General features: G+C 36.3%; 1 protein-coding gene across 1 annotated transcript in view; it reads left to right on the plus strand.

Annotated features, from left to right (window-relative positions):
* PCDH11X (protocadherin 11 X-linked) overlaps positions 1-27,867 on the plus strand; it is an 840,422-nt gene that overhangs the window by 398,373 nt on the left and 414,182 nt on the right. The window contains exon 8 of the mRNA XM_063703283.1: positions 23,628-23,708. Coding sequence (XP_063559353.1) covers positions 23,628-23,708 — 81 coding nt within the window. The remainder of the gene's footprint in view (positions 1-23,627; positions 23,709-27,867) is intronic.

Here is a 27,867-nt window from a genome sequence, read left to right on the forward strand (position 1 = left end):
CTTAGGTGAACCAACTTTTTGGTACATGTTTTTAGTTGGTATATAAGGATTGTATATTATCACAGTCACTTGAGGATTCTTATTTATGGATACATATATATTATATGTACACAATTATACATACAATTTGGAAAATTATATATTAATTATAAATTATATATACATATATACACACACAAACACAATTTGGAAAATGTTCTATATTTGGTAGTACAGAAGAGTTTTTGTTTTGATTTCCAGCCTCCCTTACCATTACCCACTTTTTACCCATGAATTTCCTTCCATGGAGTCTTTGTTTCAGAGAAGGATTAGAAGCCTTGGATAAAAGAATTGTGAGAGCAATTCTGTTGCTTTCTCTTTCCTTGGTTTTAAAGATAACTCACCAGTACAGAAACTAAAACATTTTAACAAAAATAATTGGAAATCTATTTCACGAACAGTAGGAACCCTAGGTAGAATGAAAGCACTTTAATTCTTGCTGCAATCCCAAAGCCCCCAGTGACTCTCAAAATAATGAAAACTGAAGAATAATGCCTGGATTTTGCAACTTACTTTAAACACAGCACAGTGAATGTTCTCAGTAAACTAGGATGGCTGCATTCATTATTTTCTTCTTTATACATAGTATTGCATAAAATTGCATCTAGCAACAGACATATCCCCAGAATCAAACATTAAATTTATTTGACATTCACAGTCTCATGAGATTATTCTTTGTTATTTAAAACACTGGCCTAATGGCATGTCTCCATACTTTAAAATTTTTGAAAGTGGTAAAATATTATAACAAATTCAGGCAATTTGTGAAATGTATACATCATCTCTAAATTGGTTATTTATGTTAAATAAAATTAATGAGATAATTATGAAGACTTTCACTTTTGATGGCCTGTATTCAAGTTTTCTATGATTTAAAGCTTATTGAATAATTCATGTATTATTGGCCTTCATTTTGATTTACCAATGATAGAAGGAGAATATTCTTTTGTATATACAGATATTTCTTAAGTTTGAAAAGTTTTCACCTAATAATTTAAATTATGCATTTTATCATTTAACTACACATCAAACAAATTTCATTATAATTAAGAATGATGGTTATACAGAAAAATATTTTTTTGTTTCAAATCTAATTCAGAGACGATTTCAAAATTAAATGAAATATTTTACAAAAAATGGACAAGGACATTATTCATTGTCATTAATAATATCTAAAAACGTGGATTCCAGTGAGAAGTTTTCAAATAACTCTATTTTTTATCAGCTTTTCCCAGCATGCACGCTAACACATAGGTTTACGTAGTTAATTCTTTGAGATCACTAGTTTTCTAATTTGTAGTAACTCTCATGTTACCCCATATGCTCAAAGAAGTCAGAAGAATAAAATAATTTGACTAATCCAACCCAAAAGATCACATTTCCTCAAATTTATCACCACTGGAAACAAAAGCTGACTATTTCGATCTTAAACTATCTGAATTATTACTTTAATTTTCCATTTGACTTTGTTAAAGCAAGTGAATGTTACAAAATGCAGTGTGACATTTCTGAAGTTTATAAATATATAAAGGCATCAGGTTTAATTTTCTAAAAGGCAGAAAACTTGAAGTTGCCCCTCTTTTCAAAAGTATTTTTGCTTTCCCTTTACGTTATTTTATATATCCATCACTAAGGATAACACAAAACTTTGAACATTTTAACCCATTTGAATTTCAAAAAATTAACATAAAAATTACATTATCTCTGGCCATATGAGCATGTATATAATAAAGACCTGTGTTTAAACTGCTCAACCATATGCTGGAATGATACAGAAAAAGGAAGATAGTGAAATGAAAATGTTCAGTTTCATTGAAAAGGCTTTGTTATCTAAAAAAGTCAGTTTCTTAGCAGGAAAGTGCTTATTTCTTTGTGTATAATTTACTTAATGGAATAAGCACTGTTAAAAATCAATTCCATGCTTGTATCATAGAGTCCTTTTGGGCTTATTCAAAAGGCAATTAGAGGTAATACAGCTGTAGAAATCTGAAACACATTTGGGGATACTGATGGAACATATTTTATTCCTTCCAATCAAGACTTTTTTCTACCACTCTACTGAAGCAGCAATCAGCAGTAGAGTACTTCTCTCTGTGTTACCATATTCAGTGATCAGTTCTTGTCTCACTTGATCTACCTGCAACATGCGGATCACTTGATCATTCCTACTTGAATTACTTTCTTCAGTTGGTTTCCTGGACCTCGCTCTCTCGGTATTAATCTGTTCTCATACTGCTATAAAGAACTACCTGAAACTGGGTAATTTATGAAGACAAGGGGTTTAAATGACTCACATTTCTGCAGGCTGTACAGGAAGCATGGCTGGAAAGCCTCAGGAAACTTACAATCATGGCGGAGGTTGAAGGGGAAGCAAGCACGTTTTACCATGGTGGAGCAGAAGAGAGTGAAGGAGGAAGCACTACATTCTGTTTAACAACAGAATCTTGTGAGAACTCATTCACTGTCATGAGAACAGCAAGGGGGAGGTCAGCCCCCATGGTTCAACCACCTCCAACCAGGCCCCTCCTTCAACACGTGGGGATTACAATTTGCCATGCCATTTGGGTGGGGACACAGAGCCAAACCATATCACTCTCTTAATTATTTTACCTCAAAGCCATTCGTTTTTACTCTCCTTTACTGCATCTTCCTCATCTTCCTAGCCTCTAAACATTCTAGTGCCCCAGGATGCAATCCTCAAACAGTTTATCTTCCCTATCTAGTCTCATGCTCTTGGTGAGCTTGTAAAGTCCGATGGCTTTAAATATTATCTATATATCGATGAATCCTAAATTTGTATCCCCACCTAATATGGTTTGGCTGTGTCCTCAGCCAAATCTCATCTTGAATCCCCGTATGTTGTGGGAGGGACTTGGTGGAAGGTAGAATCATGGGGGCAAGTCTTTCCCGTGCTGTTCTTGTGATAGTGAATAAGTCTCACAAGATCTGATGCTTTTATAAAGAGGAGTTCCCCTGCACAAGCTCTTGCTCTTTGCGAACTGTGATCCATGTAAGACATGACTTGCTTCTTATGGCCTTCTGCCATGATTTTGAGGCCTCTCCAGCCATGTGGAACTGTAATTCCATTAAAACTTTTTTTTTTGTTTTGTAAATTGCCCAATCTCAGGTATGTCTTTATTAGCAGTGTGAAAATGGGCTAATACAGTAAATTGGTACCAGTAGAGTGGGACGCTGCTGAAAAGATATCGAAAAATGTCAAAGCAAATTTGGAACTGGGTATCAGGCAGAGGTTGGAAGAGTTTGGAGGGCTCAGAAGAAGACAAGAAAATGTGGAAAACTTTGGAACTTTCTAGAGACTTGTTGAATGGCTTTGACAAAAATGCTGATAATGATATGAACAATAAGGTCCAGGCTGAGATGGTCTCAGATGGAAATGAGGAACTTGTTGAAAATTGGTGCAAAGGTGAGTCTTGTTATGCTTTAGCAAAGAGACTGGCAGCATTTTGCCCCTGCCCTAGAGATTTGTGGAACTTTGAACTTGAGAGAGATGATTTAGGGTAGCTGGTGGAAGAAATTTCTAAGCAGCAAAGGATTCAAGATGTGACTTGGGTGCTGTTAAAGGCATTCAGTTTTAAAAGGAAAATGGAGCATAAAAGTTCAGAAAATCTGCAGCTTGACAATGTGATAGGAAAGAAAATTTCATTTTCTGAGGAGAAATTCAAGCTGGCTGCAGAAATTTGCATAAGTAATGAGGAGCCAAATGTTAATCCCCAAGACAGTGGGGAAAATGTCTCCAGGGCACATCAAGGACCTTTGCCGTAGCCCCTCCCATTACAGGTCCAGAGACCTAGGAGGATAAATGGTTTCATGGGCCAGGCCCAGAGTCCCTCTGCTATGTGCAGTCTAGGGACTTGGTGTCCTGTGTCCCAGCCACCACAGCCATGACTAAAAGGGGCAAAGGTACAGCTCAAGGCATGGCTTCAGAGGGTGCAAGCCCTAAGCCTTGGCACCTTCCACATGGTGTTGAGCCTACAGGTGCACAAAAGTCAAGAATTGAGTCTTGGGAACATCTGCCTAGGTTTCAGAGAATGTATGGAAATGCCTGGATGTCAAGGCTGAAGTTTGCTGCAGGGGTGGGGCACCCATGGAGAACTTCTGCTAGGGCAGTGCAGAAGGGAAATGTTGGGTGGGTGCCCCCACACAGAGTACCCACTGGGGTGTTGCCTAGTGGAGCTGTTAGAAGAGGGCCACCATCCTCCAGACCCCATAATGATAGATCCACTGACAGCTTGCACTGTGTACCTGGAAAAGCCACGGGCACTCAAAGCCAGGCAGTAAAAGCAGCTGGAGGGAGGCTGTACCCTGCAAAGCCACAGCGGTGCAGCTGCACAAGACCATGGGAACCCACTTCTTGCATCAGTGTGAGCTGGATGTGAGACATGGAGTCAAAGGAGATCATTTTGGACATTTAAAATTTGACTGCCCTGCTGGATTTTGGACTTGCATGGGGCCTGTAGCCCCTTTGTTTTGGCCAATTTCTCCTATTTGGAATGGCTGTATTTACCCAATGCCTATACCCCCATTGTATTTAGGAAGTAATTAACTTGCTTTTGATTTTACAAGCTCATAGGTGGAAGGGACTTGCCTTGTTTCAGATGAGATGTTGGACTTTGGACTTTTGAGTTAATGCTAAAATGAGTTAAGACTTTGGGAAATTGTTGCGAAGGCATGATTGGTTTTGAAATGTGAGAACATGAGGTTTGGAAGGGGCCGGGGTGGAATGATATGGTTTGGTTGTGTCCCCACCCAAATCTCCTGTTGAATTCCCACATGTTGTGGGAAGGACCCAGTGGGAAGTAATTGAATCATGGGGGCAAGTCTTTCCTGTGTTGTTCTTGTGATAGTGAGTAAGTCTCAAGACATCTGATGGTTTTGTAAGAGGAGTTCCCCTGCACAAGCTCTCGTTCTTTGCTTACTGCCATCCATTAAGACATGACTTACTCCTCCTTGCCATCCACGATGATTGTGAGGCCTCTCCAGCCATGTGGAGCTGTAAGTCCATTAAACCTCTTTCTTTTGTAAATTGCCCAGTCTCGGGTATGTCTTTATCAGCAGCATGAAGGTGGACTAATACACCACCTCATACCTCTCCCCTAAACTTCAGAGTCTCCACCTGTATGTCTCACAGGTATTTTTAGTTTAACATTCCCAAGACTCAACTCTTGATTCCCTACCTCCAAACCTGCTCTTCTTGAGTCTTTAACATCTCTGTTGCTCCTGAAAAGACTGTGACATTTTCTTAATGCCTTTGTTTCTGCCATACCACACGTCTAATCTTTCAACAAGTCCTGTGGGACTTTACCTTCAAAATATATAGATCCAACCAGTTTTTATTATCTCCACTGCTACCATTCTTGTCTAAGCCATCATCATTTTGCTCTTGGATTACTAGTTTCCAAACAGGCATTCCTACATTTGCCATTGTCCTCCAATCTATTTGCATATCATCTAGAGAAACCTTTTTTTTTTTTTTTTAGACAGTTTTGCTCTTGTTGCCCATTCTGGAGTGCAATGGCACAATCTTGGCTAACCGCAACCTCCACCTCCCAGGTTCAAGCGATTCTCCTGCCTCAGCCTCCCAGATAGGTGGGATTACAAGCATGTGCCACCACACCTGGCTAATTTTTGTATTTTTAGTGGAGATGGGGTTTCTCCATGTTGGTCAGGCTGGTCTCGAACTCCCGACCTCAGGTGATCTTCCCACCTCAGCCTCCCAGGCATGAGCCACCGTGCCTGGCTGAGAAACCTTTTAAGAATTCAAGTCAGATCATGTCACTCCACTGTTAAAAATTTTCAAATGTTTTGCCGTCTCAGAGTAAATGTCAATGTATTTATAATGGTCTAAAAAACCCTACAATATGACAGGTCTTGTGATCCTTCTCTGAATCTTATGCTTCTATTCTCCTTGATCATTCTGTTCCTGCCACGCTGGCTTCCTTGTTATTCAGCGGACACACCACGTACAGCAAACAAGCCCTTATGTCAGAAACGTTGCTTTTGCAGTTATGTCTGCCTGAGATATGGCTTGTGGTTTTGCCCATTCCTGTTAAATGTCAGCTCCTCGATGAGTCCTTTCTTGATCACTCTATGTAAAATAGCAACCCCACTCTCCAGAAATTTCTATCCCCCATCTTCATGTTAAAGTTTTTCCACAGCACTGGACATTATATAATAGACTATGTATTTTTTTTGTTTGTTTATTGCCTTTTACGTTCCATTAGAATATAATCTCAGGCGGGCAGTTTTTAAGGTTCTATTCATAACTGTAGCCCCAGCATGTGGAACAGTGTATAACAAATAGTAGATGCTCAGTAAATATTTATTGAATAAATGAGTGAATGACTGTATGAGAACCCTTGTCTTTTGTCCCATGCAATTCACTAGTGACCAAATGTCATGAGATTTTACATATTTTTAAGCTTTGGTGAAAAAGTAGATACTGCCAAAGTCACTGACTTTATTTAGATCCTCACATGTCTTCGTTTATCACCAGCCAATCATTTCAAGACTGTGGTTGCAATTTAAAATGTTTTGCATCTACAATAAAATGGAAAGACATCTTATCTCATGCATTGGAAAAATCAATATTGTTAAAATGACCATACTACCCAAAGTGATCTAAAGATTCAATGCAATCCTTACCAAATTACCAATGAAATTCTTTACAGAAATAGAAAAAAGCAATCTTTGAATTTGTGAGGAACCACAAAAGACCTTGAATAACCAAAGCAATCTTGAATAGAAAGAATAAAGCTGGAGGCATTAGATGACCTGACTTCAAAATATACTACAAAGCTATAGTAACAAAAACAGTATGGTACTGGCATAAAAACAGATACATAAACCAAGAGAACATAATAGAGAACTGAAAAATAAATCATATATATACAGCCAACTAATTTTCAATAGAGGCACCAAGAATATTACTAAGGAAAGAATAGTGTCTTCAATAAATGGTGCTGGGGCCTGGCAGAGTGGCTCATGCCTATAATCCTGGCACTTTGGAAGGCCTAGGCAGAAGGATCACTTACAGCCAGGAGTTCAAGACCAGCCTGGAAAACAAAGCAAGACCTCCTCTCTACAACAAAAATAATAATAAATAAATAAACTGGGATTGGTCATAATATAATGTAATATATAGTATAAGTAAGCTGGAACAAAATAAGCTTTCTCCCAGATAACTCATTGCAATCTTCCAGATAATTCAGAATAATGTCACCACCTCAACATTCTTAATTTCGTCATATCGGCAGAGTCCCTTTTGCTATGTAATTTAACATATTAACAATATGATATAACTGGGGCTATTTCATTGCCTGTGCCTGTAGTTCCAGCTACACGGGGGGCTAAGGCAGGAGAATCGCTTGAGACCAAGGGTTCGAGGCTGCAGTGAGCTATGATTGCACCACTGCACTACAGCCTAGATGACAGAGCTAGACCCTGTGTCTAAAAAATTAAAAATTTAAATAAAGAAGTAAATAAATAGTGCGGGGAAAACTGTATATCCTTATCCAGGAGAAATGAAACTAGACTCATATCTCGCCATATCCAAAAAGCAACTCAAAATGAATTCAAGACTTAAATGTCAGACCCAAAACTATAAAACAATTATAAGAAGACATAAGGGAAATGCTTCAGAACATTGATCTGGGAAAAGATTTCATAGATAAGACCTCAAAAGCGCAGGCAACAAAGCAAAAATAGAAGTATGGGATTATAGCAAACTAAAAGTCTTCTGCAAAGCAAAAGAAACAATCAACAGAGTGAAGAGGAAGCCTGCAGAATGAGAGAAAATATTTGCAAACTATTCGCCAACAAGAGATTAATACCCAGAATATACAAGGAACTCAAACAACTCAATAGCAGAAAACAAATAATCCAATTAAAAATGGGCAAGTGATTTGGGAAATGACATACAAATGGCCAATAAGTATATGAAAAAATGTTCAACATCACAAATCATCAGGGAAATCAAAATCAAAATCACAATGAGAAATAATTTTACCCTAAATAGAATGCCTATTAAAAAAAAAGAAAAAAAACAAAACACAAAATAGCAAATGCTGGCAAGGATGAAGAGAATGGGAACTTTTATAGGCTTTTGGTAGAAATGTAAATTAGTTCAGCCATTATGGAAAACAGTTTGGAGGTTCCTCAAAAAAGTACAATAAAACAACTATATGATTCAGCAATCTTACTACTGGGTATATATCCAAAGGAAAGGAAGTCAGTATATTGAAGAGATGTCTGAACCTCATGTTTATTATAGCACTACACATGATAGCTAAGATATAGAATCAACCTAAGTGCCTATCAACAAATGAATGGATAAAGAAAATACGATATATATACAGAATTGAATACTATTCAGCCATAAAAATGAATGAAATCCTATCATTCCTGGAAACATGGATGAGCCTGGAGGACATTATGTTAAGTGAAATAAGCCAGGCACAGAAATAGGCACATATGAGAGCATGTTCTCATTCATATGTGGGAGCAAACAAAGTTGATCTCGTAGAAGTAGAGAGCAGAATAGTGGTTTTAGCTGGGCGTAGTGGCTCACGCCTGTAATCCCAGCACTTTGGGAGGCCAAGGCGGGTGCATCACCTGACATCGGGAGATCGAGACCAGCCTGACCAACATGGAGAAACCCATCTCTACTAAAAATACAAAATTAGCCAGGCGTGGTGGCATGCACCTGTAATCCCAGCTACTCAAGAGGCTGAGGCAGAAGAACGGCTTGAACCCGGGAGGCAGAGGTTGCGGTGAGCCGAGATTGCACCATTGCACTCCAGCCTGGGCAACAAGAGCGAAACTCTGTCTCAAAAAAAAAAAAAAAAAAAAAGAGAATAGTTGTTTCTAGAAGCTGGTAATATTGAAGGGGAGTATAGCCAGAGGTTGGTTAACAGACACAAAATTACAGATAGATAGGAGGAATAGGTTCTAGCTTTCATAGCACTGTAGGGTGACTATAGTTAACAATACTTTATTGTATATCTTTAAAGAGCTAAAAGAGAGAGTTTTGAATGTTCCCAACACAAAGAAATAATAAATATTGAAGGTCATGAGTATACTAATTATCCTGATTTGATCATTATATGTAGTTTGTATCAAAATATCACATTGTTCCCCATAAGTTATGTGTCAGCTAAAATGTTAAATGCAAAGTGTTTTGTGTCTAACCTATTTACTTATATATTTCAAAATATCAGTGGTTTGAATTCAATTTAGCTTTTAGTAGGTGTATTAGCTTCCTGTTGCTGCTGCTGTAACATATGCAGCAAACCTAGTGGCTTAAAACAACAAAAAAATCACTATTTTACAGTTCTGGAGTCAGACATCCCAAATCAGTCTAATGAGGCTAAAATTAAGGTGTAGACAGGGCTACATTCCTTCTATAGGCTCTGGAGGTGAATCTGTTATCTTGCCTTTTCCAGATTTTAGAGGCTACCCGTAGTCCTGGGCTCAAGGCCACATCAATCTGACCTCCCCTCATACCTTCTCTGACTTTCATTCCTTCTTCTTTCCTTACAAAGACCCTTGTGATTACATTGCAATCTCCCAGATAACTCAGAATTATCTTGCGACCTCAAGATTCTTAATTTAGTCACATCTGCAGAGTCCTTTTTTTTGATAATTTAATATACTCACAAAATTAATGGTTAGCATGTGGACAGTTTTTGAGGGGGGTTATTATTCTGCCTGTCACAGAGGGTTGAATTTTAAATGGAATGAATTTAAGGTAGGGAGAGGAATCTGTGTCAAAACCAGAAATAATTCCCAAGGTAATATATAGATCTTAATATAAGAAAATTATTACGTTCTCCTGTTGTTTATAATTCTGTCAATACTGCTGAAATAACAGATGGTTGAGGTTTTCGTTTAACAAAGAAAGAAATGCAAAATTTCCTGAAAATTTGATTTAGAGCATTACCAAGTCTTATTAAATACCATAATTAGATTATTTCTACCCTGGAATGAAGGTTCAAGTGACTTTTATTTGCTCTAAACCTTGGCTAATCCTGAATATAAACATGATGGTATTTGTTCTTTGTGTCATCACAGACCTGAAAATCTTCTGTAGTGAGTTTTATACTCAGTAAAAATAGGAATCCAAAGATTAGGACTTCAATGAACTGCCTAGGGAGGGTGAAACTTATATGTGAGAACTGATTACATAAAGTTATTGAGAAGACTAGGAGCCGAAACATCTGATTGAGACAATTTCACCTCCTTTCAAGGATGAGGCTCATCTTCATCTCTACCCATTGAAGAGAGTAGGAATTCCTAGAATCTATGTGGCAGAGGTCAAAAAAGCTGTGACTTATGTACCAGGAATGGAATAACTGGGGAAGTGATGAGGCAAGACTGTGGGGAGCTCTTCTCCCAGTTTCTTCTGCATAATTCTTTCTTCTCTCTAAGCTCTTTTCTCGCTCCAGCCTCTACATTTCTCGTTATTGATTGATTTATTCCATTAGGCTAATGTATGAGGCCTCCACAAGTGCAAATTCCTCTGAAGAGGAATTAGCATAATAAGGCATTGACACTGAGGATACATTAATCTGATTATACTGTTATGTACTAGAGAACATCTTTAGAAAACAAAGCCTAAGATGTATTTGATGTAATAGTAGGGAAAGAAAACTTATCTTGAAGATCTGCTAAGGGAGAACAAGTCCAAATGGGGTACTATAATGAAGGGAGTTCTGGGGCAGCCATTCAAGTAGTTTTTGTTGTGATTAGAAGAAAACAACATTATTGAAAGAAAGTAGAGCATATTGCATAGGAGGAGGGCATCGTCTTCCAATTGTCTCCCTTTATTTAATTCATTCCTCATATTTGGCCATGAGACGGGGTAGATGAGATGAAACACAAAAGAATTCTGAGAATATTAAAAGTCTTAAAAGTAAAGTGAAGCATCTTTGCAAATCTCTACTCTTTCAGACAACTTACAAAGACATCAACATTTATTAAGTTTATACGTGAAAGTGATCTCAAAGATTATCCTAAAGGCATTGATTTTATGACAGTACAAGGGAGAAAATTGAAAACCTTTCTTTGCGATAATATGTGTCTTCAATGCAATCACAGATTTATGTGACTTTTACCATGATTGTATATACTTGGAATATAATTTCATATAGTCAAATTTGATTAGCATAAAGCCATAAATGTAAGCAAACTTTAGTGACATGACTAAAATTCTAAAACCTGTGGGCAGTCTATATATTAATATAAATTAATATATATATGTTTTCAACTTTTAAGTTCTGGGGTACATGTGCAGGATGTGCAGGTTTCTTACATAGGTAAACATGTGTCATGGTGGTTTGCTGCACAGATCAACCCATCACCTAGGTATTAAGCCCAGCATCCATTAGCTATTCTTCCTGATGCTCTCCCTCCTCCACCCCCATGACAGGCCCCAGTGTGTGTTGTTCCCCTCAATGTGTCCATGTGTTTTCATTGTTCAGCTTCCACTTATAAGTGAGAACATGTGGTGTGTGGTTTTCTGTTCCTGCATAAGTTTGCTGAGGATAACGGCTTGCAGCTCGATCCATGTCCTTGCAAAGGACGTGATCTTGTTCCTTTTTATGGCTGCATAGTGTTCCATGGTGTATATGTACCATACCACATTTTCTTTATCCAGTCTATCACTGATGGACATTTGGGTTGATTCCATGTCTTTGCTATTGTGAACAGTGCTGCAATGAACATACATGTGCATGTATCTTTAACATAGGATGGTTTATATTCTTTTGGGTATATACCCACTAATGGGATTGCTGGAGCAAATGGTATTTCTGGTTCTAAATTTTTGAGGAATTGCCACACTGTCTTCCACAATAGTTAAACTAATTTGCACTCCTACCAACAGTGCATTCCTTTTTCTGTGCAACCTCGCCAGCATCTATTTTTTCTTGATTTTTTAATAATCACCATTGTAACTGGCGTGACATGGTATCTCATTGTGGTTTTGCTTTGCATTTCTCTAATGATAAGTGATGTTGAGCTTTTTTGCCTATGTTTGTTGGTCACAAGAATGTCTTCTTATGAGAAGTGTCTTTTCATGTCCTTTGCCCAATTCTTAATGGGGTTGTTTGTTTTTGTCTTACATATTTGCTTAAGTTCCTTATAGACTCTGGATATTAGACCTCTGTCAGATAGATTGCAAAAATGTGCTCCCATTCTGTAGGTTGTTTGTTCACTCTGATGATAGTTTCTTTTGCTGTGCAGAAGCTCTTTAGTTTAATTAGATCCCATTTGTCAATTTTTGCTTTTTTTGCAATTGCTGTTGGCGTTTTCATCATGAAATCTTTGCCTGTGCTTATGCCCTGAATGGTATTGCCTAGATTTTCTTCTAGGGTTTTTTATAGTTTTGGGTTTTACATATAAGTCTTTAACCCATCTTGTGTTAATTTTTATATTAGATGTAAGGAAGAGGGATCTAGTTCCAATTTTCTGCATATGGCCAGCCAGTTCTCCCAGCACCATTTATTAAATAGGGAATTCTTTCCCCATTGCTTGCTTTTGTCAGATTTGTCGAAGATCAGATGGTTGTACGTGTGCAGTCTTATTTCTGAGTTCTCTATTCTGTTCCATTGGTTTATGTGTCTGTTTACTATGTGAAGTAAACGGTTTAAGAAATAGTAGCTTAAAACTTTTTCTACAAATTTTGTTTATTTCTGTAGTCCCTGCACCCCAGGCAGTGCTTTAATATAATCGTAATGCATATTCTGCAGGTTCTTACTTCAAAACAATTTCAACATTCTTATCTTTCTCATCAGTCCCAATATTCTTCCTATGCAGGTATATAATGAGAAAGTGTTTTGTTTCTTTTAAAACAAAATTTCAATGAGTCTCCTAAATAAATAAACAATTATTTTTTCAGTACATTTGATGGGAAATAATAATATGGAATAATCACAAATTACTGATTAATGAAATTTCTCTCAGAAATATAGATCATTTACCTTTTCATTTCCCCCCATTTTAACTAGTCTTTAGAGATTACTTATTGTAAAATCTGACGTGAAATAAACTGAAGAACTTTTCACTCAGTTTTTCAAATTTAGAGAATCTAGTCTAAAGAGGACCTGATCGTTGTTGCTATTTCACTGACGATTTTGTTATTTTTGATTATAATGTAATAATATGCAAATCTTTCCCAATGCCCTAATACAAAAATAGCCAGTGTTAATTTTCTATGTTTGTATAAGTTAACGCTAATTTTAAAATTCCATTTTCATACTTGCTTGTTATTCATTTTGTTTTGGTCAAGATAAATTTGCCCCAATTAAGCTAACATGGATTCTATTTTGTTGTTTTCATTGATACTGGAATATTGTCCCTTTCCCTAACTATGCTTCTAAATTCAATAGATAATTGCTCAAGGTTAAAGTGCAGTTATATTTCACATCATCTTTTTAACCTACATTTATTTCCAGTCATATTTCAGACAACTGACTTATTGCTTTTCCTAATTATATTTGTTTTATTTTCTACCTTTACTTATTTCAATTTGTTCTCTGTTCGTCCTTTTGTTCTTCATTCAAGTTCCCAGATAATTGAAGTAGATTGTAGACCAATTTAGGTCAAAATATTTTCTTGGCTTATCACCTGAGATTACTAGAAGGATCTCTTGAGAAATTAGAAACGTCATTATTATGTAAGGGGTTTTAATATAATCAAAATGCATATTCTGCAGGTTCTTACAAAAAGAAATTAAATTTACCAATGGCTTAGTCTAGCATACTTTTTAATTATAGAATACATCTTAACTCCATTCATTATTGGGTTATTGACATCAACCTAGGAATTGCAGTTATTTAGGTTTGGCAGGCAATGCTAATGAATGTTTTTAAAAATAATGAATTAGTGAAGTTCTTTTTGCGTTGAAAACTGAAAACTAATTTTAATTAAGAGCTTAGTGTATCTCCATAGAATACTTTTAATTCTTTACTCTTGAGTTTACACTGACAAAGCCAAGTTCTCATGATAACATTTAGTGCCTCTATTTGGCCATGTTTATGTTGCCAAATAATTAAGCACAAATAGCATCTTCGAAGAACTCAGAAGACATACAAGACAGCAACCTCCCAGAACAGATTTCTCAGGGACAAGAAATCTAGTGAGAGTTTGTTTCTACCTAGAATCTTGATCGAAGTGAATAGATAAATTTTCTAAAATGTTAATATTTCTTCATCAAATAACTCAAGGTTAGGAAGAAGTGCCTTTTTATGGCTTATGATATGGATCTTAATATGAGTCATAATTTTTTTAATGAAGGAGAACCATTCTGTCTCCTTGCCCCACACTTGAGCTTAATGTTCTAATATTAGGAAACAAAAAGGTTTATAATTCTTTACTTTGTGAATTATAATTGACTTTTTAAAAAGAAAGTTAACTCATAATTGTAACAGCCGCTAACTCTCTGACAAACCTTTTGCACATAACTGGAAAGCATAAAAGACAAAAACTATAAGTTCATGATTTCGTTCTCTTTTTATTTTTTTATTTTTAAATTTATTTGTTTGTTTGTTTGTTTGTTTGTTTATTTTTGAGATGGAGTCTCGCTCTGTCCCCAGGCTTGAGTGCAGTGGTGTGATCTCGGCTCACTGCAACCTCTGCCTCCTGGGTTCAAGCGATTCTCCTGCCTCAGCCTCCCGAGTAGCTGGGACTACAGGCGTGCGCTAACACGCCCAGCTAATTTATTTTTTGTATTTTTAGTAGAGATGGGGTTTTTCCATGTTGGCTAGGTTGGTCTTGATCTCTTGACCTCATGATCCGCCCACCTCGGCCTCCTAAAGTGCTGGGATTACAAGCGTGAGCCACTGCACCCGGCCTCCATTCTCTTTTTAAACAATTAGTGCCATTATTCAGATATTGGAATGGTGGCAAGCTAGAGTAGACACGGGTTATACGACTTTTGTGGTTGTTGTTGTTGTTTTGTTTTGAGAGGGAGTTTCTCTGTGTTGCCCAGGCTGGAGTGCAGTGGTGCGGTTTTGGCTCACTGCAACCTCTGTCTCCCAGATTCAAGCAATTCTTCTGCCTCAGCCTCCCGAGTAGCTGGGATTACAGGCATGTGCCACCACACCCAACTAATTTTTGTATTTTTAGTAAAGACGAGGTTTCACCATGTTGGCCAGGCTGGTCTCGAACCCCTGATCTCAAGTGATCCACCTGCCTCGGCTTCCCAAAGTGCTGGGATTACAGGTGTGAGCCACCATGCCTGGCCTCCAGGTTATACAATTATAATTCATTTATAGTTATGGGCAGACTTGTTTAACATTTAGGAATTATCAATCCAGTCTTCTGTATGTAACTGAAGGGGATTTTTTTTTAATTTGACATAGTTATTAAAAAGACTTCCTGCAAGCAAAATTACATATTGAAGGTAGTGAAAAAGGCATTATTTTATGTGTTTGTGTTCTAGTGAATCTGAAAGATTAATCCATTTTAACCCTAGGGTGGGGGGTAGTAGTGGTGAATCATCTCAGTATTACTGATACACATCAGATTATTTTCATGATGGCATCCACTTTACATGCAGTAAAGTATGTATAACTTTTGTTGTTTTTTGGTGGGGACAAGAATGATGCCAATAACCTAAACTATCTTTACTATATCGTGCTTTTCTTTGTAGGGGCTAGTTAAATCTTTAGGAGTTTAACTTCACCTATAGTATATTTATCTCCATTAATAACAAGAACATTATAATTTTTTACTAATTACGACAAAATTTAGTATTTTGAGCATAAATTTGGCCAAACTATTCCTCTATATTTTTTTCCAGTTTCAAAATAATACTTTTATATTTTAAATAATATATTGCTTTAACATAATAAATTACTGTATATTTTCCCATTAAAGAGATTTATGCATGAAATATTTCCAAGTGAAAGATACACTTTGTGTGATAAACCCATGAATTATTTCTACTCTCACACCTCTTAAAAAATTTTAAAATAAATGTTTATCTAAAAATCACTCTACAGTAAGCTGCTGAATAATCAATTGATTTCAGCCTTTTGAGCTTTTCAAATTCTTACTGGAAAAAACTATTTTGATGGAATGGTTTTCCCTTCCCTTAATCCTGCTCTGACAATTTACAAAATATTGGAAAATGCATAACTGCTATATCTGAATCATACATTTAGAAAAAATTTTAATGCATTCATAGCCACCTTTAAAAAATTGGACAACATTCAAGAAACTCGCCCAGGTACTACTTACATAGCATATTTTTAGGAACTTATGGTAACAGCAGTGACAGTAAGTACTTTGAAAATAAGGACTAAATGAAGCTTATAGTATTGTGTTTTGTCTTTATTTGGGTCTAGTTCTTAAGAAAATAATTGAGGATCATTAGTTTGAAATATCTGTGCCTACACTGAGGAGTAATCTTGAGCGATTCTCAGAGAGGTGAAAATAAGAAATAATCCAATGAATAAGCAAACGTAAATTATTCTTTTAGGGATTTAAACATAATTTACTGATATTTTCTGATAAGTTTTGATATTTAAAATATGAAAGTTCAAATTACCTAATGTTAAGCTGATGGATTGAACTTGTCTACTCGTAATTCATAACTCTTCCACTGAATATTTGAAGCCCATAAATCCAATACAACTTCATTTTTATGGCACCTATCTTAATTAGCTTTCAGTCGGGATATTGAAATATGAAAATATACACAGAATTATAGTTCTGTGCTGTTTTTGTTCTTTCGCATGCTAATAAGAGTATGCATTTTTAAAGTTTAGTAAACTTAAATTATAAAAAGTGGGAAAATGTCTTCTCCTTGAAATAAAATTGATAAGCTAAGACTACATATATATCATCTGAGAAATAAATATTATGCTTTTTTTTTTTTCCAGTAATGTCTGGAACAGCTAGAATCTCTCCCAGGTGCCCTAGGGCAGGCCATCTCATAGAGATATATGATCACTGGGTCTTGCTATCTAGATCTGGAGGCTTGTCAGGATCAGAGTTCTGCACAGAAACATTAAGAGATTTTGCACTGTGAATATTTCAACATGTCCAGATAATCTGTGTGAAAAGCATTGTTCTTTTGTGCTTCTCTGGATGACCTCTTTGCACAGAATGATAGCTTTATCCTTTTTTCACATCATTATGTTTGCTGGGGGGAAATCGTGCTGTGCTACGTCATAATAATATGTAATCTTCTTGCTCAGTTTAGCTGAGATTTAAGGAGACTCTGTTCATAGAAGCTCTTCTTTAAAACCTGATGTATAATTTTGCAGAATCACCCTAGCAGAAGAGCAAGAGGCTTTATAAGAGCGATACAACCATTAAAACTCTTAAACGAAGATTAGTTTCAAGTTTTACAATCCGGTACCAAACCATCTGGCAAATCTCATGTCGGGTTTTGTTAAAGCTCTGAGCTTTCTAAGTGTTAATTCATCCCCCTTCTATAACATTCCCCCTTCCCTAAACACACATAGGAACACACACTTGACTTGATGATTAAGATAAAAGATCTAATTAAATGCTCCAAGCTTGTTGATTTTTCCACCTGGTGATTTGTTGCTCTTGACGACAATTTCTAGATAGCTGTTTGCTTTTGGCAAAACCCTTGGAATCCTTATGGATAAATGAATATATTTCTCCCAAATTATTCATCTCGTTTTTTCCACATTTCTCTTGGGTCTAACTACATCCGGAAGGAGGATCCTCATTACCTTGTGCTGACAAACCACTTCAGAGGGACTCAGATTAGTCTGAAAAATATTGGACATGCCTATGAAATAACCCAACACTATTTTTCTCAAGATCTCATCATTGTAGCTTTGATGATGGCAGTTATCCTAGAAAAAAAAATGAAGTCTTAAAATAAATTTTAGTTTACATTAACCCGGGGTTAAGTCATTTCTAAACATTCCATCCATAGCTATCAAATTGTTCTTTGCATTTAGAAATCCATGTCTCCTGACACCAATTTGCATACAAAACTCAAGACAAAACAAAAGACACACAAAGAATAAAGGAGAATTAATCATAGGATGTAAAGTATTCCAGATTCACAATGTCTTGTCTGTGCCATGCTGTTGATAAACATAGCTTTACATGTCCCTTTAATTCTGCTAAATGTGTGCCAGTTTCCCCATGGAGAGGAAACATTATTAAATTATGTATTTTCTAGTCTTGCCGCAACTCTAAAAAACACAGTAAAAATTCAGTTTGTGAGTTTATATGGGAACACTTTACTCTGTGTAACTTATAAGAAAGCTTATAGTTCTTATATTTCTTCAAGCATGTAATCTACAGAGTCCTTCTAGGAAAGAGAATATCTCAATACTTGAAAATTTTGACCAAACACTAAATATCAAATTCCAAGTCTAAACGTATTTAATCCAACCTTTCTCCTTGTCTCCACCTAAAAAAATTTCATTGATTTTTAAGCAAATATAGATACATTTTAAACATTTAAGTAGCCAATTTATTTTATACTTTCAATTGTCAATTTGACTTAAAATCTATATTTATCCTTACTATAAGCATTAATAAATATGATTCATACCAGTCCTCAAAATTTAAGCTTTTGAGAAAACTCCAGTTTTAAAAAACAACTTTTGAATTTGAAGTTTCAACTAAATTCACACAAAAACTTGTATTTACCTGAGTAAGAAGAATTTATCTCTAATCAAAAGAGGCTTCTTCCAACTACAGATTATGTAACAATTGGGATAAGTAAAGAATAATTAATGTCTGCCTTACCCATTCCCAGCACCCTCACTCATCACATTATTGTAACAGTGGTAAATTTTCGTTTTTCAGATATATGAAAAAAAAATTAAAAAACCTCTAAGTAACTGGAATTTATTCAACAAATTTCAGGTGCTTTATAGTACCTTACTGATGAGAACTGAGGGTCATTTCTGAATGGGAATAGAAGATTGTGAGGCCAGCATACTCCATCCCTGGCAGGGCTGCTCGGGGCCTTTCTCTTGTATTAAAGTGATAGCTTCACTTAGAAAAGAGACAAGGGGAGATAGAGGTGGAGAGAGAATGAGAGAGGGGTGGAGAGAGATTGAGAGAGAGAGAAAGAATGAATCACATGGTGAATGGCTTCTGTTTCATGTTGTTAGAGAAGATAAAACCATAATAGTGCAAACCAAGAGGATAATTACAAAATGCCAAGCATTTTATTACAGTAACTCAGTATCATAGAAGTATGTTATGAGGCTCATGTTATTATACTCATTTCACAGATGATGAAGCTGAGAATCATCTTAAATAACTTGACAAAGTTCATAAAACTAGTAGACTGTAGAGCCAGATGTAGATTCCAAAGGCTCTATCCTTTCCACTGTTGCACCACATTGTTGAGTAGACTTTAGTCTCTTTTAAATATATATCTTTTCTTCCTTAAATATTGCATATAGAATACATCTTAACACCTCTAACAAATATAAGGCAGAAAGGCATATCAGGAGAAAAGAAACATTAAAGAGAGTAGTAATTAACTGAGAGTTTCTCCTATTTCAGGAAACCTCTGGATTACATTCACTGCAATTAGAAAATATGTCCTGTAACATTATAAAAATTAAAAGTTGATATTGTTTCAAGGCTTCTAATGAAAATCATTCATCTATATATGTCCTGGGAAAAATAAGCATCAAGTTACATTTTATATTTGTAAACTTTGCCATAGTTTTGATGAATGTTATTTCCACAGTAAGGATCATGCATTCTTTTAAGGAAATAAGAATGAAAAAAAGCTTTTATAAATGTAATCACTAGAAGCATCCCCCACATACTTACATGTCTTTAGGCATATATCATCATGCTAGATGTTGCATAGGACTCTCCAAAAAATATCTCATATGCATGTTTGAGGAGACCTTTTTGGCCCTAATCTGTCAATATTTCAACCATATGACAATAAGATAACAATAATGTATCAGTTATACCCACTTGTAGTCTTTGGCAGCTAAAATAAAGTGATAACTATGACAATTTATAATGTCACATATTTGCAAATCCTGAGACTTCCATGGTGGGTTTGATTACCCAGAAAATGATGGCATACTTACATTTCTAGTGGAAAACCTACTGCATTTGAGAAAGAAATATAATTGCTGAATGCACCAGTGCATCTCTGGATTCTTTTTTTGCTAGATTTTGAAACAATAGTTGTGAAACTGTATTCAGAAATAGCATGATCTTATTGTTAGAATGATTTTATTACCATTAGGTTTGAGTTGCAATACAATGTCTAATTGAGAGAAGAAAGGATGCATTCCACATTTCTCCTGAAAACAATCACAAAACCAGGAGCCGGGTGAGATGGCTCACACCTGTAATCCCAGCACTTTCAGAGGCCGTGGCAAACAGATCACTTGAGCTCAGGAGTTTGAGATCAGCCTGGGTAATATGATGAAACACTGTCTCTACAAAAAAAAAAAAAGAAAAAAAATACAAAAATTAGCCGGGCATGGTGACATGCGCCTGTAGTCTCAGCTACTCAGGAGGCTGAGGTGGAAAGATCACTTGATTCTGGGAGGTTGAGGCTGCAGTGAGCCAAGATTGCCACACTGCATTTCAGCCTAGGTGACAGAGTGAGATCCTGTCTCAAAAAAAAAAAAAAAAAATCACAAAACCACAAAACCAGTCTGGGTTTACCTCTCTCAGTAGCTTTGCAATTAGTCAAGTTAAGGAAAGCAGTTAATGAATGAAGTTACTAAAGCTCAGATACTGTGCAACACTCTCAGGAAAACATTTGAGAACAGCAAGAAGAACCGGCCAGATTTAGAAAGTTCAATCAAATTATCTTTCTTCATAAGCCTATTTTTGCAAAGCAGATATATTTTGGGAAGTGAATTTTATTCTTTTAAGTTACCTGCATCTTATTATTTTCATGAAAGACTGAGTCCTTTGGAAGCTGAAAATATATTTTCCATTTATTGCAAAAACTTTATTATTGTGTATATTTTGAGAAATAATTCTTACTTCTGTGAATTGGAATTTGCCTTAAAATTTTCTTACTTTTTGACAAAAAAATTGGAATTAATAAAATTTTGAGCATTTACTCTTCATCAATGCTTCTTATGATCTAGCCTCTTCCTACCTCCTCCATAAATAAAATAATTCAAGAAAATTACAGATAATTTTTAATCTATAGAATTTCTAGATTCTAAAAGGTGGGAAATAATATAAACCTACCCCTTTTCTCTCACATATGTCTATTTATTTACACAGCATCACTAGTGAAACAACATATTTGTGCTTGAAGGCATTAATGCAATTTTAAACAAAGTCAACTTCCCTTCCAATGTCTAAATGATTAGCAAGTAATCTCTAACTCAGGAATAATAATAAGATCCAATATCTATCCTTCCTTCTCTTAGAAGTATTATTTTTTATTATTAGCAATAATGCCAGTGACATTTCTCAAGACTCTTTAAGATCATTGCTAAAACACACTTCTTACTTTTTGGCACTGAGCACTATCTTAATATGAACTGAATTAAAATGTGGCTTAAATCTACAAAGACTGTGATTCTTATAAAGCATTTTACTCTTTTCTTGAAAGTTTGACATCTAATTCCATAAAAGGAAAGATCGTTTGGTTCAGTATGTGGTACATGTAAGGAAAGAGAAATACAGAGCTGCATTTTATTACTCAGGTGTCACTGATGAACCATAGTTCATTTTCTTAAAACAGTCAAGCATAAATGTAGCTAAGCACTAAGTTTTCCTGCAAGTGTCATTTCTCTCACTTGCATTACAGTTAGGTCTCAGCAGTTCTGTATATTGGGGCTATTCTATTAGATGATTTCCTGGTTTTTAGTCTTATAACTATGTAATTTTGGAGAGGGTGGGGAGTGATAGAATATTGGCAGGGGTGGGGGGATCATTTTAGGTTCTTATTTTTGTACAAAACAAAATAATTTTTTCTAATGTTTGAATACTGAAGCATGTTATACAGTGGACATGTTTAGTTGCCAAATTTAAATGTGCAAGATACATCCACATAGACTTATACTTTTAACCAAGTAAAATAGCATCCCTACTTAATTAAATGGACATATGAATACAGCATTATGTATTTGACAGAGGGCAGCCCAGCAGACGTTGAACTGCTCACAGTTGACAGAGAGTGTTTAAATTAGATGCTTAAAATGTGCATGTGAAATGCAACCCAAATAAACTTGGTTTTTTAAAAAAAGTTAAATGCACCTTTTGGCCATTTGCATGTCTTCTTTTATGAAATGTCTGTTCATATCTTTTGCCCATTTTTAAATTAATTTTTTTTTCTATTGAGTTGTTTGAGTTCCTTATATGTTCTGGTTATTTATCCCCAAAGTAGTCAACATCACTAATCTTCAGGGAAATGCAAATAAGAACCACAATGAAATAGCATCTCATTCCAGGTAAAAGGGCTATTACAAAAAGACAAAAAATAACAGACAATGGAGAGGATGTGGAGAAAGGGGAATGCTAGCACCTTGGTGATGGGAATGTAAATTAATACATCCACTATGGAAAACAGTAAGGATGTTCCTGGAAAAACTGAAAGTAGATCTATCATATGATCCAGCAATCCTACTGCTGGTTATATATCCAAAAAAAAGAAAGAAAAGAAAATGGATATATCAAAAAGATACTCGCACTTCTATGTTTATTGCAGCACTAATCACAATAGCCAAGATATAGGATAATTCTTCAATCACTTCCAACTTGGTATTGCTTCCTTACATAAGTAACAACTGAACATCTTTGGTAAAATCTGTTAATTCCTGAAAAGACAAGGATCATTTGCACTGAGGATCTGCGTCCTCAATGCACTTAGCACTTATCACATCTATTAAATCTTTTGGCATTTATTACATCTATTAAATATCTTTGTATGGCAAATAGCAAATTTGTGTTGTGGTGGCACACACAAGATTGATTTTAATTTGCAACAAGAGCATATTCACATATATAGATAGCCCTTGAAGCCATTAGGTTGCAAAAGCATTGGACAGAAATTTTCTACAGCTTAAATGTCAGCCATTTAAATATTTTATTTTTTATCTTTATTTTTATTTTATTTTATTTTATTTTATTTTATTTTATTTTATTTTATTTTATTTTATTTTATTTTATTGAGACAAGGTCTTGCTCTGCTGCCCAGGTTAAAGTGCAGTGGCACAATCATAGCTCACTGCAGCCTCCAAAATGCTGGGCTCAAGTGATCCTCCCACCTTGGCCTCCCAAAGCACTGGGGTTACAGGCATCATTTAAATCGTCCTCCACAATTTCATTCATATGTTTAATAGAACACATAAATGTAACACTCCATGTAAACTCCATGAGAAAATAAATTTCTTTTCTTTTTTTTCTCTTTTTTAATTCTAGTACCTAGAGCTATGTGTGGCATATTGTTAACCCTCAATAACCATTTGTTACATAAATAAACTATGATGTCTAAAAAGAGATGATTTACCCAGGCACTATTTTAGCTACCTATAGGCAATGTTTATATGAAATGTACTGTGTATTTTACTTTTAACAAACAGCTTAAAATACTTCTATTTTCTTCCCTTCTAAAGCCAATGAAGGAGGTTGTGCGATCTTGCACCCCCATGAAAGAGTCTACAACTATGGAGATCTGGATTCATCCCCAACCACAGGTATGGCAAAAGCCCTATGATTTTTCCTCCCCCTTCCTTTTAAATGATTTTTATAAGTGTATAAGGAATACTCTTAAGTAGTGTACATAATGTGTATTCCCTTACATTTCTTCAGGTGATTTTGTGCTGGACTCAAAATTTACTGTTGAAAATATGACAGTAAATATATATCTTTTTAGTGTGATTTGATAATAACAGTGAAATTAACTTGTTGGATCAGGTAAAAGTGTTCCTCTAAAAGCATCTTCTAAATGTTTATTCTGCTGATGCTTAAGTGTACTTTTGTAATCATGGATTGAAAAAAGTAAAACTGCCGTTTTATAATATGACTTAAATTTAAGTTTTAGCATAATATAGCATAATTTGCTTTTTATGTTAATTAGGCAAACTTTAGTAAAACTTCACTGAAACAAATTTGGGGGATAATGTTAGCAGCAGTAAATATGGTAGGTCTGCAGCAAACTCTTCCCTTGGAGGGAAGAATTCAACTGAGGAACATAAGGTTGAGTGAGAGACCAATGCAAGTTTTAGAGCAGGAGTGACAGTTTATTAAAAAGTTTCAGAGCAGGAATGATAGGAAGCAAAGTGCACTTGGTAGAGGGCCAAGTGGGCAATTTGAGAAATCCAAGTACCCTGTTTGACCCTTGACTTGAGGTTTTTATACATTGGCATGATTCCAAGATTTGTGTGTCTTCTTCCTTGATTTTTTGTTGGGATGGGCTATCCACCTGCACAGTGGCCTGCTAGCACTTGAGAGGGGCCACATGTGCAGTGTGTTTACTGAAGTTGTGTGCATGCTCATTTGAGGCATTTTTCCCTTACCAGTTGAGTGTTCCTAGAGGAAGGTCATATACCAGTTAAATTCTACCATTTTGCCTGTTAGTGTACATGTTTGAGCTCACCCACCCAACTCCTGAGATCTTATTGGGAAGCTGCTGATCACCAGCTTCAGGTGTTTTCTATCTTTTGGGAGTCTCCCTTTCCTTGCCTCTGCTGCAACTGATTATTATTTTAGAGAGACAGTTTAATGACAGCCTGACCATCACCTGATGGTCACCTGACATTCCTGGGGGAGAAGCATCTTCTGCCCTGCTCATGTCTGTATAGCTACCTACTCTAACAAAACCCGTCTGAATTTGTTTTTAAAAATCAAGTTATAAGGTGTATTTGTAAAGCAACCACTTTTACTTATTTTGGTCAGGACAGCTCAAAAATGTGACCAAAAATTCAATTCTAATTTGTTTTCCTAGTATAGATTTTAAGAGGACTTAAAAAAAATGGGGTTGGCTGGGTGCGGTGGCTCATGCCTGTAATCCCAGCAGTTTGGAAGGCCGAGGAGGGCGGATCACGAGGTCAAGAGATCGAGACCATCCTGGCTAACACAGTGAAACCCCGCCTCTACTAAAAATACAAAAAAAATTAGCCGGGCATGGTGGCAGGCACCTGTAGTCCCAGCTACCCAGGAGGCTGAGGCAGGAGAATGGCATGAACCCAGGAGGCAGAGCTTGCAGTGAGCTGAGATCGCACCACTGCACTCCAGCCTGGGCAACAAAGCAAGACTCTGTCTCAAAAAAAAGAAGGGGGGTTAGAAGGCCAATGTCCAGACATTAATATGTTATTTGGTATTCTATAACTGGTTATTATACTGTTGTTAATAAAGTCCTAAATCTGACTCCTCTGGTATCAAATTAATATCCATAAATTGCCTTCTACCTAGTTATTTTCAAATGTTTTTTATTTGTTATAGGATAAATAAATTCAAATAATGTAAATACATAAATATGAATCTAGACTATTAGATAAATAACCCAAATGGAATGGAAGGAGGATCATGTTAATTATTTAATTTATATGTGCATCTGAAATTCATGGAAGCCATGCATTCTGCAATTGTAACATCCTACAGTATTTCACAGAGTTAATTTATGCTGTTTGCAAAGAGTTTCAGAATTGATTCATGCACTGTGAGAAGATATGATTAATATTATAAAGGTAAATCCCAACCCAGGATTCTGTCCAAATTGTCACAAGTTTTAAGTTATTCCAGCCTGAATTAGTGAAGTTTTGCCACGTTTGAAACTATCGTAACCTCCCAATGGGTTCTCCTTTCCTGCTGCCTAGACAGAGCCAATTTATCAAGACAGGAGAATTACAATAGAGAAAGAGTTTAATTCACACAGAGCCAACTGTACAGGAGACTAGTTTTGTTATTACTCAAAAACTCAGGAGAGGATGGAAGTTTTTAAGGATAATTTGGTGGGTAGGTGGTCAGAAAGTGGAGAGTGCTGATTGGTTGGGTCAGAGATGAAATCATAGGGAGTGTTGAAGCTGTCTTCTTTTGCTGAGTCAGTTCCTAAGTGGGGGTCACAAGATCAGATAAGCCAGTTTACCAATCTGGGTGGTACCAGTTGATCCATCAAGTGCAGGGTCTGGAAAATACCTCAAGCACTGATCTTAGGTTTTACAATAGAGATGTTATCACCTGCAGCCCCAACACCACATGTAAGCCACCAAGGCTTGGGGCTTGCACCCTCTGAAGCAATGACCTGTGCTATATTTTGGGTCCTTTTAGCCATGACTGGAACTGAAGCACCTGTGACACAGGTCACCATGTCCTGAGGCTGCACAGAGTAAGAAGGCCCTGGCCCAGCCCATAAAATCATTTTTCCCTCCTAGGTCTTTGTTCTGTGATGGCAGGGGCTGCCAGGAAGGTCTCTAACATGTCCTGGAGACATTTTTCCCATTGTCTTGGTGATTAACATTTGGCTCCTCATTACTTGTGCAAATTTCTGCAGCAGGCTTGAATTTCTCCCAGAAAATGAATTTTTCTTTTCTATCATATCGTCAGGCTTAAATTTTCCAAAATTTTATGCTCTGCTTCCTTTTGAACTCTTTGCCACTTAGAAATTTCTTCTGCCAGACACCATAAATCATCTCTCTGAAGTTCAAAGTTCCATAGATCTCTAGGGCAGGGGCAAAATGCCACCATTCTTTTTGCTAAAACATAGCAAGAGTGACCTTTACTCCAGTTTCCAACAAGTTCCTCGTCTCCATCTGAGACCACCTCAGCCTGTACTTCATTGTCCATGTCACTATCAGCAATTTGTTCAAAGCCATTCAACAAGTCTCTAGTAAGTTCCAAACTTTCCCACATTTTTCTGTCTTCATCTGAACTGTTGAAACTGTTCCAACCTCTGCCTGTTACCCAGTTCCAAAGTCGCTTCCACATTTTAGGGTATCCTTATATCAGCACCCCACTACCTCAGTACCAATTTACGGTATTAGTCCGTTCTCACGCTGCTATGAAGAAATACCCGAGACTGGGTAATTTATAAAGCGAAGGGTTTTAATTGACTCACATTTCCCCATGGCTGGGAAGGGGGCCTCAGGAAACTTATAATCATGGTGGAAGCCACCTGGTGGCAGGTGACAAAGTGAGTGCTGAGCAAAGGAGGATTCCCCTTATAAAACCATCAGATCTCATGAGAATTTAATATCATGAGAACAGCATGGGGTAAACTGCCCCCATGATTCAATTATTTCCACTTGGTCCCACCCTTGACACATGGGAATTATTACAATTCAAAGTGAGAGTTGGGTAGGGACACAGAGTCAAACCATGTCAGGCTATTATCGTCTTTGTTTCAAAGTTAAACCATAAACTAAGTTCCTCCAACAGTTCAGCCTATGCCCAGGAATGAACAAGCTTGGCAGCTTGGCAGTTGGAAGCAAAATGGGGTCAGTTAGGTCCAATCTCTTTCACTGTAATAATTTTCTTAGTTATAATTTTTGCAAAAGTGGTTTTACTATGACTTTCGAGTCATGCCCTGCTGATTCAGTCTCAAGAAAATTGGTGTGAATGTAGAATACAAAGCAAACATAATATAATAATCCCACCTACACCTGTATCCAAGAGCCGTCTCAGAATTATACTACTAGTTTATTGAATGTTTGATTAAGAAACCGTTGCAGTCGTCTTCAGAATAGAAGTGTTGAAGAAAAGCACACAATTTCAAATAAGCACCTTAAGATTATAAAATTTAACCTACCAGTATGACATCAGGTATCACTGGGATAAATAGAAGTCAGATGGAATTAGACATTATAATATAACACTTTTCCTCGATGAATAAGAAGATGCTAAATCAATGTTTTTTTT

The sequence above is a fragment of the Gorilla gorilla genome, chromosome X (assembly GCF_029281585.2).
Source record: "Gorilla gorilla gorilla isolate KB3781 chromosome X, NHGRI_mGorGor1-v2.1_pri, whole genome shotgun sequence".
In the NCBI taxonomy this organism is placed as follows: Eukaryota; Metazoa; Chordata; class Mammalia; order Primates; family Hominidae; genus Gorilla; species Gorilla gorilla.